This window comes from Mobula birostris, chromosome 4 (assembly GCF_030028105.1).
Source record: "Mobula birostris isolate sMobBir1 chromosome 4, sMobBir1.hap1, whole genome shotgun sequence".
Taxonomy (NCBI): Eukaryota; Metazoa; Chordata; class Chondrichthyes; order Myliobatiformes; family Myliobatidae; genus Mobula; species Mobula birostris.
Genome location: NC_092373.1, coordinates 70,735,071 through 70,751,334, shown reverse-complemented (window position 1 = coordinate 70,751,334; position 16,264 = coordinate 70,735,071). Strand labels below are relative to the sequence as shown.

At 37.7% G+C, this 16,264-nt stretch overlaps 1 protein-coding gene across 1 annotated transcript in view; it reads right to left on the bottom strand.

Annotated features, from left to right (window-relative positions):
* The window catches only part of vamp2 (vesicle-associated membrane protein 2), a 114,553-nt gene extending 98,489 nt beyond the window's left edge, over window positions 1-16,064 (bottom strand). The window contains exon 1 of the mRNA XM_072255506.1: window positions 15,979-16,064. Within this exon, the coding sequence (XP_072111607.1) occupies window positions 15,979-15,980 (2 nt within the window). The 5' untranslated portion in view covers window positions 15,981-16,064. The remainder of the gene's footprint in view (window positions 1-15,978) is intronic.
* Between the last annotated feature and the right edge of the window lie 200 nt (window positions 16,065-16,264).

Sequence of the window (16,264 nt, the reverse complement as noted above, 5' to 3'; positions counted from 1 at the left end):
GTGAGAAGACAGCTGAAACGTCTCAACCCAAGCAAGGCTGCAGGACCGGATGGTGTCAGTACCAGGGTGCTCAAAGCCTGTGCCCCTCAGCTATGTGGAGTACTTCGCCATGTATTCAACATGAGCCTGAGGCTCCGGAGGGTTCCTGTACTGTGGAAGACATCCTGCCTCATTCCTGTGCCGAAGATGCCGCGCCCCAGCGGCCTCAATGACTACAGATCAGTGGCATTGACCTCCCACATCATGAAGACCCTGGAGAGACTTGTTCTGGAGCTGCTCCGGCCTATGGTCAGGCCATACTTAAATCCCCTCCAGTTCACCTACCAGCCCCGACTAGGAGTTGAGGATGCCATCGTCTACCTGCTGAACCGTGTCTACGCCCACCTGGACAAGCCAGCGAGCACTGTGAGGGTCATGTTTTTTGACTTCTCCAGTATGTTCAACACCATCCGCCCTGCTCTGCTGGGGGAGAAGCTGACAGCGATGCAGGTGGATGCTTCCCTGGTATCACGGATTCTTGATTACCTGACTGGCAGACCACAGCACGTGTGCTTGCAACACTGTGTGTCCGACAGAGTGATCAGCAGCACTGGGGCTCCACAGGGGACTGTCTTGTCTCCCTTTCTCTTCACCATTTACACCTCAGACTTCAACTACTGCACAGAGTCTTGTCATCTTCAGAAGTTTTCAGATGACTCTGCCATAGTTGGATGCATCAGCAAGGGAGATGAGGTTGAGTACAAGGGTACGGTAGGAAACTTTGTCACATGGTGTGAGCAGAATTATCTGCAGCTTAATGTGAAAAAGACTAAGGAGCTGGTGGTAGACCTGAGGAGAGCTAAGGTACCGGTGACCCCTGTTTCCATCCAGGGGGTCAGTGTGGACATGGTGGAGGATTACAAATACCTGGGGATACAAATTGACAATAAACTGGACTGGTCTAAGAACACTGAGGCTGTCTACAAGAAGGGTCAGGGCCGTCTCTATTTCCTGAGGAGACTGAGGTCCTTTAACATCTGCCGGACAATGCTGAGGATGTTCTACGAGTCTGTGGTGGCCAGTGCTATCATGTTTGTTGTTGTGTGCTGGGGCAGCAGGCTGAGGGTAGCAGACACCAACAGCATTAATAAACTCATTCGTAAGGCCAGTGATGTTGTAGGAATGGAATTGGACTCTCTCACGGTGGTGTCTGAAAAGAGGATGCTGTCTAAGTTGCATGCCATCTTGGTCAATGTCTCCTATCCACTACATAATGTACTGGGTGGGCACAGGAGTACATTCAGCCAAAGACTCATTCCTCCGAGATGCAGCACACTAGCGTCATAGGAAGTCATTCCTGCCTGTGGCCATCAAACTTTACAACTCCTCCCTTGGAGGGTCAGACACCCGGAGCCGATAGGCTGGTCCTGGACTTATTTCATAATTTACTGGCACGATTTACGTATTACTATTTATGGTTCTATTACTATTTATTATTTATGGTGTAACTGTAACCAAAACCAATTTCTCCCGGGATCAATAAAGTATGACTTTGACTATAAGGAAGTTTCCACTAGATTAAATCTTTAGACCTGAATGGGACAATTTGAAATTTATTGTGCTCTGGCTGGCTGTGTAGTAGTTGTGTAACATCACATCATATAAAAGTGCCTATAGTTGAGATGCGTTCTGTATTGAGTTGGAGCTTACAGGTAAGCAGGGAGGACAGTTGTGTATTGAATGTATCAGTAATATTTGAGTAATATTGTAAATGTATTGTTTAAGCATTCTTTGTTGTTTAAATAATTCATTGAGTTGTGTGTAAAAGAACATGCATGGCATACGTCATCACACAACATGACTCGTACACAACTTAAAGTAAAAATTAAAATAAGACCTGTTCTCTTGGGCTCCTGTCCTTTTCTTGCAATTAGTTCAATGTTTTGGAGTTACAAAACATAATCTACAGTTTTGATTTTAGGACACGTAGCACCCTGACTTCCCCGTTCCTTCATCGTCACTGCATTTACCGCTCTAGTATTCTTAACTAACAACATGTGAGTACTTTCACCTTGGGGGGTGTATTAATTCAATGTGACAGGTCACTACCATGAGCTATTAAAAAAAAAACAGATAAGGCCAGTAAATGCTTGTCAGTATTTTCCATGTCCCTTAAATGAATAAAAATAAGTTATGTAGACGTGAAGGAAAACTGTGTCAGATTACACAAAAAATGTCGACCATTGGGAATTCACAACAATCAATCAGCACCTTGAAAACAAAGGGGCAAGGGAGCATACAATCCATCTGAGGAATTCAGCAGGTCAAGCAGCATGTGATGCAGGGTTTTGACCCAAAATGTTGACAATTCCTTCCCCTACCACAGATGTTGCTCAACCCACTGAGTTCCTCCAGCAGATTGTTCGTTGATCCTAATTCCAGCATCTGCAGCCTCTTCGTCTCCAGACAGAGTGGGATTAGGTGAAGATGGGTGATCAGAATTCTAACTAAAACATTAACCAGGAATTTTTTTCTTTGCAAACATCAACTGACCTGTGGCACATTTCCAGCATTTCAACAGCTGTGTTTATACTATATTGAATAGTGTTATTGAACTCCAATAAAAAGAGCGGTTCAACCTTCAGGAATTCAAATCTCCTTCAGAATGTTGAGTGCTGGGTAAAAGGGGTTTAAAATCATGCTGTAACATAATTTGGCAGCAAGTTAGCTATGAGATTAAGGTCCCAAATTATATCGGGTTCTGAAATTATAAAGCGCTGTCAGATATAATCTTCTATAAGGGTAGCTCCTTTATAGAGTTAATGTACAAATTAAGCTTGAAATATATTTTTGTTCCAATTTCTCAAACCTAAATAATTTATAATCAATGTAAATGCAGTCAAAAGATTAAAGTATTAAAGACAATTTAATGTAATTTATTCTTTTATTAGTGTTTAATTATTTAAATTATGTAATGTAAGTGGTATATTAATAACAATAAACAGTAAATCTGCTGGTTTTGAATGACTCACTGAATTTTAATTAATTACTTGTGCAAGATTAGCTGCAGTTTTCATTTTAATTACTCACCTCCTTACATATAATTAAAAGTCCCCCTTACACTTAATGATTAAGAATGCATTGCCATCTCAGGAAGATTTAAACATTTCTTTAGAATACAGGCAAGTTAAGAGACAGATGATAGGCAGGCAGACCAGACAGTCTCTCAATCTTAAATGCACCCCGTCATACCCTTTTTGGTAGCTTGTTATTAGAGGACAGACAAGGTTCTATTAATATCACATTAAAACCGAGCTGAGGAAACAAATTGTTTTTAGCCTGGATGTAGAAGTAATCTTTCCCTGTACTTATTCCTCTCTATCCTTCTTTTCTCTCTTTAAGTTGCTTTCTCCACATCAATTCATGATCAACATTACGATTAGACTGTCTTCAAAGAACTGAAGGGCAGTCATTCAAAATGACTCCTCCTGAACTTGGCTTCTTGTAGTTAAAGTCCCTTCAGAATTTAGATGTTATTGGTGTCACCAGGAACAACTCACAAGTGGATTTACAAAGGCTCCTTCACTATCATTCTATCAGTGAATACATTTGCTGAATAATATGCTGTACTATTCATAGTCATGGAGAATTTTGCGAATGCCAACTACAGAAGGCATTCATACCATGCAATGGTTCCTCAACACTTCTAATTATTCAAATGCTTGCTAAATAACTGCATATACTGGTACCATTTCGCTAATGATTAAATCAAGACCTATCTTAAAGACTTAATGTTTAGCTACTCGTACTCCAGATATAAAAGGAAAAGATGGTATAATATCCCTAAGGTAAAAATCATTACTTAGACGTACTTAAATTGTTTATATTTCTCCTATTTCCCTATGACCTTTGGCCTATGGCATCTATGCCAACTCTCTAAATAATCTCATCAATCCTATTCCTGCACTATTTCCCTGTAATTTATTTTCTCACAAGCGCACATCAGCCCCCACCCTGATTCTCCTACTACATACTTACAGTAGGAATAATTCACAGTAACTAATTAATCCACTAACCAGCACATTTCTAGAGCATGGTAAGAAACTTGAGCACACAAGGAAAACCAGTGTAGTCACAGGGTCATTGTGTAAACTCCACACAGTTTCACTTTCATAAGCATGGGAGTATAATTAAAGATCTTCTTTATTTGTCATCTGTACATTGAAGCACAAGTTGAAATGCCTCATTTGTGTCAAATCAAATTAAGCCAGTGAGGATTATGCCTGGCAGCCAGCAAGTGTTGCCAGTTTATAGTGCCAACTTATCATGCTCAAAATTCACTAACCCTAACTGCATGTCTTTGAAATGTGGGAGGAAACCAGAGTAGCCAGAGGAAATACACACAGTCGTAGGGGCATGTTAGCGTAGTGGTTAGCACAACGCTTTACAGCACAGGGACCTGGGTTCAATTCCCACTGCTGTCTGTAAGGAGTTTGTACATTCTCCTCATGACCACGTGGGTTTCCTTCAGGTGTTTTAGTTTCCTCTCACAGTCCAAAGATGCACTGACTGGTAAATTAATTGGTCATTGTAAATGGTCCCGTGATAGGCTCAGATTAAATTAGGGGATTTGTCAGGGCTTGAAGGACCAGAATGGTCTATTCCTATCTATCTTATCTTTCCATCTAAATAAATAAATAAACAAATCTTATAGACAGCAATAGGAATCAAATCCTGATCTTACAGCTGGCACTGTGAAACGTCACATGAACAGCTATGTCATATTGACTTCCATGTGATTATCACCATGTGAATTTCCAATTGATTATCAGTAATTATGCTAACAAAATTTGCATTTAAATAGTGATTATCATGCAACAAAATGCCAGGTTCTTTCACAGAATTCTGAAGCAAAATATGACACTGAGTTTTAAAAGGAGATGTTGTATGAGATTGTGACAAGGTTTTAGAACATAACAAGTGCTAAGGAACACTGTTCGAGAAAAGAGGAGAGGCACTCTTAACCTTGACAGAAGGCATAGTTACCAATACTGATCAAGTAATATCAGGGTGCGTTCAAAATCAGAACTGCAGAAGATGGTTTAAGTCAGAGTTAGGAGACTGCAAAGTCAAGGAGTATTTCAGCAAACTATTAAATGGAGCTATTATCAGTTCAACAGCAAAAACGATAGCAAGGATAGATTAGACAGATAGATACAGAATAGGGTAAGACCAGAAGAGCTTTTTCACAGCTTCTGAACATCCTCTGGCTTCACTATATTGATGTTATTTTCCCAGATTTGTTATTCTGTTTACAATGTTTGTGAAGTGCAAAGTTAAAATAAAATTGTAAACACGTTATGTTGTGATTTCTCAAACATTTCTTCCAATAGTGATTATCATGGAACAAAATGCCACAAGTTCTTTCACAGAATTCTGAAGCAAAATATGACACTGAGTTTTAAAAGGAAATGTATGAGATGTTCTAAAACCTTGTCAACGTGACAAGTGCTAAGGAACACTGTTCGAGAAAAGAAAATTGATAAATTCTTATCAACTAACGTATGCCATTTTCAAAAAAATATCAAGAATTGCGAAGGCAAACCTTGTAGCAGCTTAACTAACCAAATTCTGAGTTAGGAAGGGCCTTCAAATTAGAGCAGGTGATCTTTTTAAAAAATATGTACCAAGTTAAATTTTATGTTGGAATTTTGTTACTTTGGATTCCTTATGTATCCTAACAATGGCAATGAAAAATCTGAATGGAGTGTTGTATTATAAAGTTTCTACAAAGTTTATTTTGAACATCTCATTTTAAAAATCACCATACAATGGCTACATAAATGATACTTATTTTCTCAAAATCTATATTATCAATAAACACCTCATAAAACATACAAATCACAACATATTTCATACTCATTTCCCTTATTAATGGTTAATTGCACAGATCTGAAACAAGATTCCACCATTTGTGAGTAACTATTTGAGTGATAATTGAAATTCATTTTCAAACTTTTTGCAAAACTGTTTTCTTTATACATGCAGTTGTCATTAAATTAAAACAAAAACCACACAAGGTATTGAAAATGCACCTTTTACTGTTGTGCCCAAAAGAATTGTTATTTTTTAAAACTCTTTATAACTGCAATTTGTGAAAATATGAACACTTAGCAAAAATCCTAAATCGCAATTAAATCTGCAGACAGTTTCAGGATAGGTTTTGCAGATTTGCTTTAAAATTTTGTAACTTTTTGTATGAGTTACACTGATTTCATTGAAAATACACCAATAACTGCAACTACTGTATACAGAAACTCCAGCCATATTTTCTGCAGAGTAACATTTTAAGATAGGTATTCTCAGCAGCAAAAATGACAAGAGGAAAGCTTGATTCAAAGAAACATACATAAAGTACTACATCTAATAATTAATTGAATGGTCTTAGGTGTATCAGATTTTCTGGTATCTTAGACTGGATAGTTTTATCTAACACAGCCAAGAAATATGCCATACTTAAATTCAATTGGATTTTTAAAAACATTTTAATTATGCACTTAGACTTACTATGGTGACAAATGCATCAACTTGAAAAAACATTTAAAAAATTCAAATGTTGCATTCGCCTCATGCACTTTAACTTTTTGAAGCTCTTTTAAATAGAATGACTCACAAACCACTCACCCACCTTTTCGTGTTTTGGGCTACCATCAGCTCTCCAATGCAAAGTAAAAGAGTCCAGGTTTATTTGATACATTTTCCCAAAGGTGGAAATATCTAATGTAATCCTTGATGGTTACATGCTCCGTCCAGTAGATCAAAGTTAAACTTTGAATTTAATCATTTGTAAGCAATCAGTATTTAGTGATGTTCAATATTTCAGCTTTCAAAATGCAAAAAGCTTTTAAGGAATTTAATTTATTAAAAAGGTGTTCATTTGGAAGATTAACATAACAACAAATAAACCAATACAATATATTCTGATGATCAGAATCTTAACAGTTATTGGTTCAGAATTAGCTTGAATGTGCTGGCACTTCTGTGGTGAACTGTGGGCAGTTACCCTTGATAGCCAGTTTGGGACTTTACCACTCGAGTGTCCACAGTGGAAGTTCTGAAATTACTAGCCCCTGGCCTGTTCTCGTTCATGAACTCCTGCTGTTTCCCCAGCATTTGAATAAAGTTTTAATAGTTGTAAGACCAAAGGGAAATTATAAGGTGCCATACTGTGCATTTAACCTTTTATTTTTTTTTTTATTATTATGTTAACCAGGTGAAATTTTAGTTTTCTTTTAATAGTTTTGTTTTAAACTATTGAAGTAGCAATACAGGTGACAAGGCATTACTGTTCGTCAAAAGGCTTTTCAGCACATTTGTATTACAGGTATGTTCTGGACTACCCGGTGTGACCTACCTCCAAGGCACAACATCCTAGTGTCATTCAAGGGGTTACAGATATGTTGACAGAAAATGTAGTCTGGCAGGTACATTCAAAAGAAACACATGTGAAGCAACTGTATATCTTAGCAGCAACATGGATGACAATGCTCTCAGCAAATGCCAGGCATTAAATCAGATCTTTCTCCAACATGTTCCACTGAAGATATATCCACTTTGAAGGATGATGACCAGGACTTTTAAATAAAATTTTACAAATATCTAGTTGGGTTTATGAGAATTTAAGAAAGATCTTCAGGTTAATTTTTTAGATTTTTTTTTGGAGGATTTATTACTTTATTTTCAGCAAGTCATTTTTTCTGTTGAGCCACAATGAACAAAGGACAATGGAGATATCTTCATAAAAGAAAATGTTTTCTAAACTCACTGCAGTAATTGTTATCAAAAGTCACATGCTTGACAGTAGTCTATGATGAATGAATCACTTGTCCTCCCCTTGCTTTTTAAAGTACCGGCATGTACTAGCTACCTATTCAACGACACTGGTAGTCTTGTGTGTTTTGTCCAAATTGCCTCCATTTGAACATAGTTGGTTAACAAACCGCGAAAAACTCATGTTTTAGCATGCTTACGTATATTTCATAATGCATCTTTTCCTCACATTAACTATACAGTATAATCAGCAAAAGTATGAATCTACATGATTCTTCCTTTCTCGATCCAGCAACAGGATAGTTAACTAGGATTCTGCCAATTTTAGCCAACTCAGTGTGCATCAAGGATTGCATCCAAAATGTATCTGATCACAATTTTAAACTGGACGATGCTTAATAACTTGAATAATTCAGTGCACTGTATAATATTGACATACATAGAAATATTATATGGTTATAAAGCATTTGTCATCATTCCCTTCAAGTCTCATTATTTGCATCAAGGTTCAAAGTAAATTTATTATCAAAGTACATATATGTCACCATATACAACCCTGAGATTCATTTTCTTGAGGGCATCCACAGTAAGTACAAGAAACACAATGGAATTAATAAAAAGACCACCCCTAACAGGATGGTATGATACATGGAACACTCTTGTTACCCAGCAGCATGTATAGATTAATGTTTTAAAGTTAGAAAACAAAACTAATTCAAAGGAAAACACAGGAGTCTGAAATGCCGATCTAACTTCGAGGTTACTTTTCGCAAGGTGGGCATGCATCATGTAGTCCCGTGATAACTTAGGTAATTCTTGAACTTGTACATACAGCGTCATTAATTATTCTTTTTCATTTATATACTTAATTAAACTATAATTTTATATATATGTTTGATTAAGTGTTCTTGTCCATTTATATAATTAATTTATAATCATTTATATAATCATTATATAATCCATATATTCATATATGGTTGTGGTCTGCGGTGAATTGATGATGAATTAGCACTACACGCACTTGCTCTTCATATTGGTTATGATTCTCTGCACTTATCCATGTCACCTAGAGTGTGCATTCGAGATCGGTATTATGCAATATGGGGCTAATGCTCAGATTGGGTGTCTTGGAGACATCTATTGGGCATTAAATGCAGGCACATTGTGCTTGCTCCACTAAATTTTCCCGGGGGCATCTGAACTGAACCAACAGCTCCTAAAGGAACCATAGGATGTGTTTTGAACAAATACTAAATTCAACCTTTTGCATCTCTAAATCTAGAACATGGAGCAGGTAGTCTCCTTCTCCCAGCTTCACAATGAAACTGCAGACCAATAACATTCCATGCTCTCTCTCTTTCCAATCACACTCATCTCCCAACCTTCAAACTGCAAATGTGTCTCAGACATCAAAGCTCAAATGAATTGAGGCCAGTCCTGACATTGGCTTCTGCAGGAACTGTACTGCATAGTGCACTACCAAGGCCAATTTATGAAACCTCTTCTCGGACTAAGTGAAACAACATTGCATAATGGTGCTCATGATATAAAGAATTAATAGCATTGGAAAAAATGTTTAAGTTTTACATTCATACATCAAGGATTTTGTTTATGCAGAACAGGATGCTGAATATCCTTACAGAGTAGGAAGTATTTTATTCACTTTTGTCACTCTTCAGGTTAGGCACATCATGTGAAAGTAAAACAACATAATTTGAGTCAATTTCAGAAAAATAAAAGCGTGCTTGTACTCACCAGATTGATAATTCCTAAGTAAATTCTTTAACTTTAGATGGAATTGTCTGTTCTGTGCTCAGTATTTGTTGCACGTTTCCTTCATATATATTTCAAGATAACAGGTAGGAGACTTATGGTTGATCAGTAATGGATTTTACTAATGGATTCAGAAATGGATTTTAGACATAAGACAGCGGCCAAAAGATCATGCCACCAAGTGCCCTTTAGAGTTCGTATATATCAATGCATTTAAGATGTATGATACTGATCTCATGTTGGCTTCACAGCCTTGGAGAGGAGCCAGGGATTTACAATCAGCTCCATTCCTTAAAGAAATAACCACCTTTCTCAAAATTAATCTCTAACTGTACTAAAAGAGTCATATTTACATTAAGTAAATGTTAAATTATTATGAGACAGAACTATATCTTAGCAGTGACAAAAATTGCTGAACATGATTATGGTAGATTACATTTGTCTTTAGATATCAGAATTTCTCTTACATGACTGTGACTAACGTCACACTGGGCTTACTGTCAGAGATTTTAAAACCAACCTCAGGGGCATAACATACACTAAGGTTTCACATTCATGAAATATATTAAACAAAAATATCCAAGCTGTTCCTCAACTTTTGAAGTCCTGTTGAATAGGCTTTTAATGTGTTGCCAAATTTTAACAGCAAAGTTGGAACAGCTTGTTTATTCAGTTCTACATTAAAGCAGCAAAGAAAACACCAACATACGGTAGATAATCAAAGAAAGCTGAATATTCACCCATGTTGTGACTCTTACACAGAAAAAAATATTATTGATCTGGATGCTAAGTCTTCCTCTGAAAAATCTGAAGTTATTTAAGTTATTTCAATTCTATATATAGGTTTATTACTGAAAGAAATCTGGAGGAAGCAAACACAATCCTTAAAAATAAACTTCATAAAATCTTCAAACTTATGATTGTCAACCAGTATATTTGTCAAATGATGTAATAAATTGAGGTCTACTGAAGAAAATATGAGCTGTGTCTTCAATTTGCCAAATATGTAAAAATAGCACTAAAAATCCTCAATACAAACATGCATAGAAATATTAGACCAATAAAACCTATAGGGGAAATGTACTGGCTGATATGGTTCACAAGTCATTTTACTTGCAGTCTATGTTGAGTTAACAGGTATCAATGAACAGAATGATAAGGTAGATTATGTAGTTACTTAGAGTGACACAGGAGGCTATACAGCCCATCGAATCCATGCTGGCTCCTAGTTTAACAATCCCCATCAATCCTATTCCTTTGCAAACTTAAAATTTATTCTTACAAATGCCCATTAATAGCACATTAATTAATTGTCATTCACCAGCATTTGGGTAATTTGCAGTACCATTTAAATTACCCCCACATCCTTGGGACCTAGAAGGAACCAGAGTATTTGGGGAAACCCACATGGTCACAGGGAAAATGGACAAACGCCACATAGGCATCACTGGTAATCAGGATTGGATCTGGGTCAAGCAGGCTTCAATTATACCAGTGCCACAGAAGAACATGATAACTGGCCTCAATGACTATTGTCCAGTAGCACTTACATCCACTGTGATGGAGTGCTTTGAGAGGTTAGTGATGAAATACAACAACTCCTGCCTGAGAAGCAACTTGGTTCCACTCCAATATCCTACCATCACTACAGGTCTATTGGCTCTTCGCTCAACATGGAACTTCTGGACAGTGGAGATACATACGTCAGGATATTCTTCATCCAATACAGCTCAGCATTCAATACTATCATCCCCTCAAAACTAATCAAAAAGCTTCAAGACCTTGGCCTCAATACTTCCTTGTGCATTTGGATCTTTGATCTCCTCACTTGCAGACTCCAGTCAGTTCGGATTGGCAAACAAAATCTCCTCTATGTTCTCCATCAACACAGGTGCATCACAAGGCTGTGATTAGCCCCCTGCTCTACTCAATATATTCTTATAACTGTGAGACTAAGTACAGCTCAGGTGGCATATTTAGCTGATGACACCAGTGGTGTTGGCTGAATCAACAAATAGGAGGGAGACGGAAAATCTGGCTGAGTGGTGCCACAACATCTTCTCACTCAACGTCACTAAGACTAAGGAGCTGATTATTGACTTCATGAAGAGAAACCAGAGGTCCATGAGTCCGTGCTCATCTGAGGATCAGAGGTGGAGTGTCAGAAACTTAAAATTTCTCAGTGTTATCATTTCAGTGATCTAGCAGGTAAGTGCAATCACAAAGAAAGCATGGCAGGGTCTCTACTTCCTTAGAAGTTGGCTAAGATTTCGATAGGCATCTAAAACTTTGACAAACTTCTATAGATGTGTGGTTCAGAATATATTGATTGGCTGAATCATGGACTGATGCAGAAACACCAATGCCCTGAAATGGGAAAGCCTACAAAATGTACTGGATACGGCCCAGTCCATCATGGGTAAAGGCCCTCCGCACGACTCAACACATCTACATGGAGCACTTTCACAAGAAAGCAGCATCCATCATCAAGGCCCCCACCAGCCAGTCTATGCTCTCTTCTAGCTGATGTCATCAGGAAGGCTGTATAGGATCCTCAGGACTTACACCACCAGGTTCAGAAACAATTATTAATTGCTTCAGTCATCAGGCTCTAGGACCAGAGAGGATAGCTTCACTGAACCCATCACTAAACTGTTCACACAATCTATGGACTCACTTTCAAGGACTCTTCCTCTCACGTAGTTGATATTTATTGCTTATTTATTATTATTATTTCATTTTGTATTTGCAGAGTTTGTTGTCCTTTGCACATTGATTGACCGTCCTGTTGGAGGAAGCCTTTCATTGATTCTTCTGTGTTTCTTATATTTGCTGTGAATGCCCACAAGAAAACAAATCTTAGTTGTGGACATAGAGACACATGTAGTGTACTTTGATAATAAATCTATTTTGTCATTCGAGTTGTGAAATAGCAGCACTAACTGCTGTATCACTGTGCCACCCAATAAATGGGCCTTCAATTAGCAGCTTCAATTCCCTGCTACTTTCAATGCTGAAATTACCATGTGCATTATAACATGCAAGGTAACTACACAACTTAGCAGGCCCATCTTAAAACTGAACATTTGGAAAAAAATACAAATTTAGATTCAACTTCAATGATTTATAATCAATTTTTCTATGACTTTTTACCCATGTTTACAAGTGGAACTAGTGCAAGCTACCACTAAAGTGCTACAGCCTGCGGAATGACAATGTAATGTTGCTGAGTTCTTATTAACAGTCACCCATCTGAAATGCTTTCACCTTTCATATATCCTTACTACACAGAAAGAGACTATTTTGTCTCATTTTTCTATGTCCACACCCAGATCAACCCCATCCATTCAGTGATTTTTGCTCTAATCCTTTTCTCTCTTTGCAGCTGCTGCCTAACTTGCAGTGTATTTCCAGTATTTTCCAATATTATACCAACAGGAGTCATCTCCTGTTGGAGACAACAAAATGACAAGAAAAATAAAAGCATCAGGACGGGGGAAGGGAATCATAATCAAGATTAATAACCCTGTAGATGATCTAATTGTATTTGATAAAACAATCTAGATCACAAAATCAACTGAAAGGCTGATTTTGTTTTTCCACCATATCTTATGATCAATAAATTATTATTCACATTGAAACAATTGTTTCTTTCTGAAGTTGCTTCTATAGAGCAACAGGGAATGATTGCATATTAGGCTCCACACAACACAAATAATGATAAGCCCCTTGATTAGAAATAGTAAAGCACTGTCAGGGGGAAAAACAAAGGATCACAGGATTTCTGCTGGGCTGCTATTTTTAGTGATGACATAATTTGTCTCCCAATGCATTCATATATCATATGCCAACTCAAATCAGTACCAAATTGTAATATTACTAAACATCCAATAATATTAAAAGCTTCAGTACAAGTCAACTTACCTTAATGCACCCTTGATTTTATTTTTTAAAGTGATTTCGTAAAGTGGTCAATATCAGACCTGTAGCACAGTGCTCACTCACTGCACATTTACTGGAACTAAATTATGGGAGAGCAGAAGCGGTGTATGGATGTGTATATGCAGTAGATTATGATAATTAAACAACAAATCATATTGACTGCTTAAGTGTTTCTCATCACATGCATTGGTGGTGCACTTATCTTGCATTATGGAATAATTGCTGCAGGATGCACTACACAAAGAACATTAGAGTCTTTAGTGTGAAGGACAACAGATTGACATTATCTTTCTGCTATTTTAGATTGAATTTATCATTTGCCTATTCTTTTCACTTCCAGTTCTTTAACTAATCCACTGTTTTCTTTGCTTAGTGTTAAGTAAACTCCTGGGACAAATAACCAGGTAGCAAAATGACAAGGTCTTTCCATTCCATTTATATGAAGTTTTCCAGCTTGTATGCTGCTGCCTCTATTGCTTATGGTTTATTTTATAGGTCATCTGTGGTATTGATACGTCCAAGCAACTATCCATGAGTGGTAAATATAGACTGCACTGTTTCATAGTTAACTTCCTAGGATTTCAATGGTCATGGGTATCTTTGTTCTATGCATTCTAATAGTTTACACCAACCAGCATTAAGATTATACAGGCTGATAGGTATTACGTTGCAGCCAGTACTATAGCTCCGAGTTATGATAGTTTATCTGGAATGATAGCCAACAATTCTATTCATTGTTTGCCTTCCATTCTTATGAGACAAACGACGATTTTTTTTGTTTTCCTGCTTCATTAAATAATGTTATAAGCATTAAATAATTAATGTTGCATTTCAAACTTTTCTAATTTGAGTCTTTTCCAATAATTAGGTTGGGTAAACTATGATTAGAAAACTGTTGGATCTGGTAGGTTATTTTACACAACCCCTAACAATAGCAGTTGCTATTTCAAGCAACGTGGTGTATTTCCGGTTAGGCAAACATGTTAAATCACCCAAACTTTAACTGTTGATTGAAGGGTGGCGGGGGGGGGGGGGGGGGGGAGAGAATTACAGGTTGAAGCCCAAGCCCGGTTATCAAAAGATTGCTGTTTTGGAACTATAGCTAGAATAACACATATAACTTTAATTTGCAAAATTATGCATTTAAGAGAGTATTTTAAATACTTGGATCTTTTGATGATGGAAAAGAAAAAAATGCCCCAAAAATTACATTTTTAGATCAGAAACAGAACTCAAATCAACCGTTCTATTGTGTGTTTTAAAAAGTATGGGGTTTAATAAAGTATCGGGAATTTTAAACGGCCGGAACTATATTTGTAGCAATTACGCCTGTTAATCCTTAAAATTATATTTCGGGGAAAGTAAATATAACTAATTTTCTTTTTAAACGTTATAAATGTGGTCTTCAGATAAAATCTCAAGGCATTAAATTGCTTTAATTATATAGTGATTGTAGTCAGTAGAGAAAAGGATCCCAAAGTCAACTGGTCATGGAAACATGCCACTTTTTATATACTGTGTAATATTAATGTTTATTGAGCTGAAGCTTAACATATAGATTCCTTACACCCCAATAATCAGGGATGGGGTTGTATCTCGAAACGGCATGGATTTAAGAGACCACTAACAATTGAATCAAATTCTTTAATCACACATATTAGTACAAGCCGACTTACGCTTTTAAAATTTTGCTGTCAATAAGGACTTATTCCTAATGTCTTGTTATAGATGCCTGGAACAAAATTTCACATTTAGATTGTGGAGAGGATACATCTCTACAGAAACGGCGTTCTTTATTTTCTGAAGTTAAGCCCAATTCCTCTGGGCTCCAACACACGGTTAAACCGTTCCACCACGCTAAAAAAAAAAATTGGAGACCAATTTCCGCTTCCCCTCCAGTGTACATCGCGATTACCCACAGCCGAAACTGGAGCTGGCAAGTTCCCGAGAACGCCCCTTGTCTATGCAGATTGTACGACGCCATGCAATATTGCCCAGGGTGTCAGTGATACCATATTAAACATTTATTCTGCCTGGGCCCGTGTGCAATGTAGCAAGTCCAAACTAAAACGAAGCAGCAACATTTAGCTCAAAAATAAGCGCAAGCCATTTCAAATTTGCTTTACGTTTCATTTTACCCTCTCCCACTTTGACCGCCGTGTTAATAGGTCCAGGGAAAGAGGGATAACAACAAATTTTCGCAGCACCCACCCAATCAGGTCACCAATCCTCTCGCCCGGGAACTAGTGGGGAAAGTACTTCGGCAGCCCAATTTTTCAGCACTAACGCAACAGGACAGCGGCTTCTCCCGTAAACTCGACCAATCCCTATGCTAAGCACCGTGAAGCAGACTAAACCGTGTAAATATCCGCACTGATATTACCAGGATGTTTGGTTAGAAGCCGCCTCCCTCCCCCTCGCATGGCCCCCTCGTCTTTCCTTTATTCTACTCACATTTTGTTTTGCTCTTTCTCGAGTTTTAGGTATTCAACAGGATTCTCCCGACTGCTCCGTCAGTCAGCTTTGGAACAAAGATGGCTCTTCAGCAGCTTCCTGACGTCAGTGATCCGGGTAGTTCGCTTCCCGGAGGCAGAGCCAAAAATAAAACGCAGAAGCTGTTAGTTACACGGTCATTCGGAGGCAAGCGGAAACTGAGCGAGGAACTGAAGAACGATGAAAGAATCGAAGGGACAAGGGAACAGGGAACTCAGCCACGCTAGTCAAGGAAAATTACTCCGAA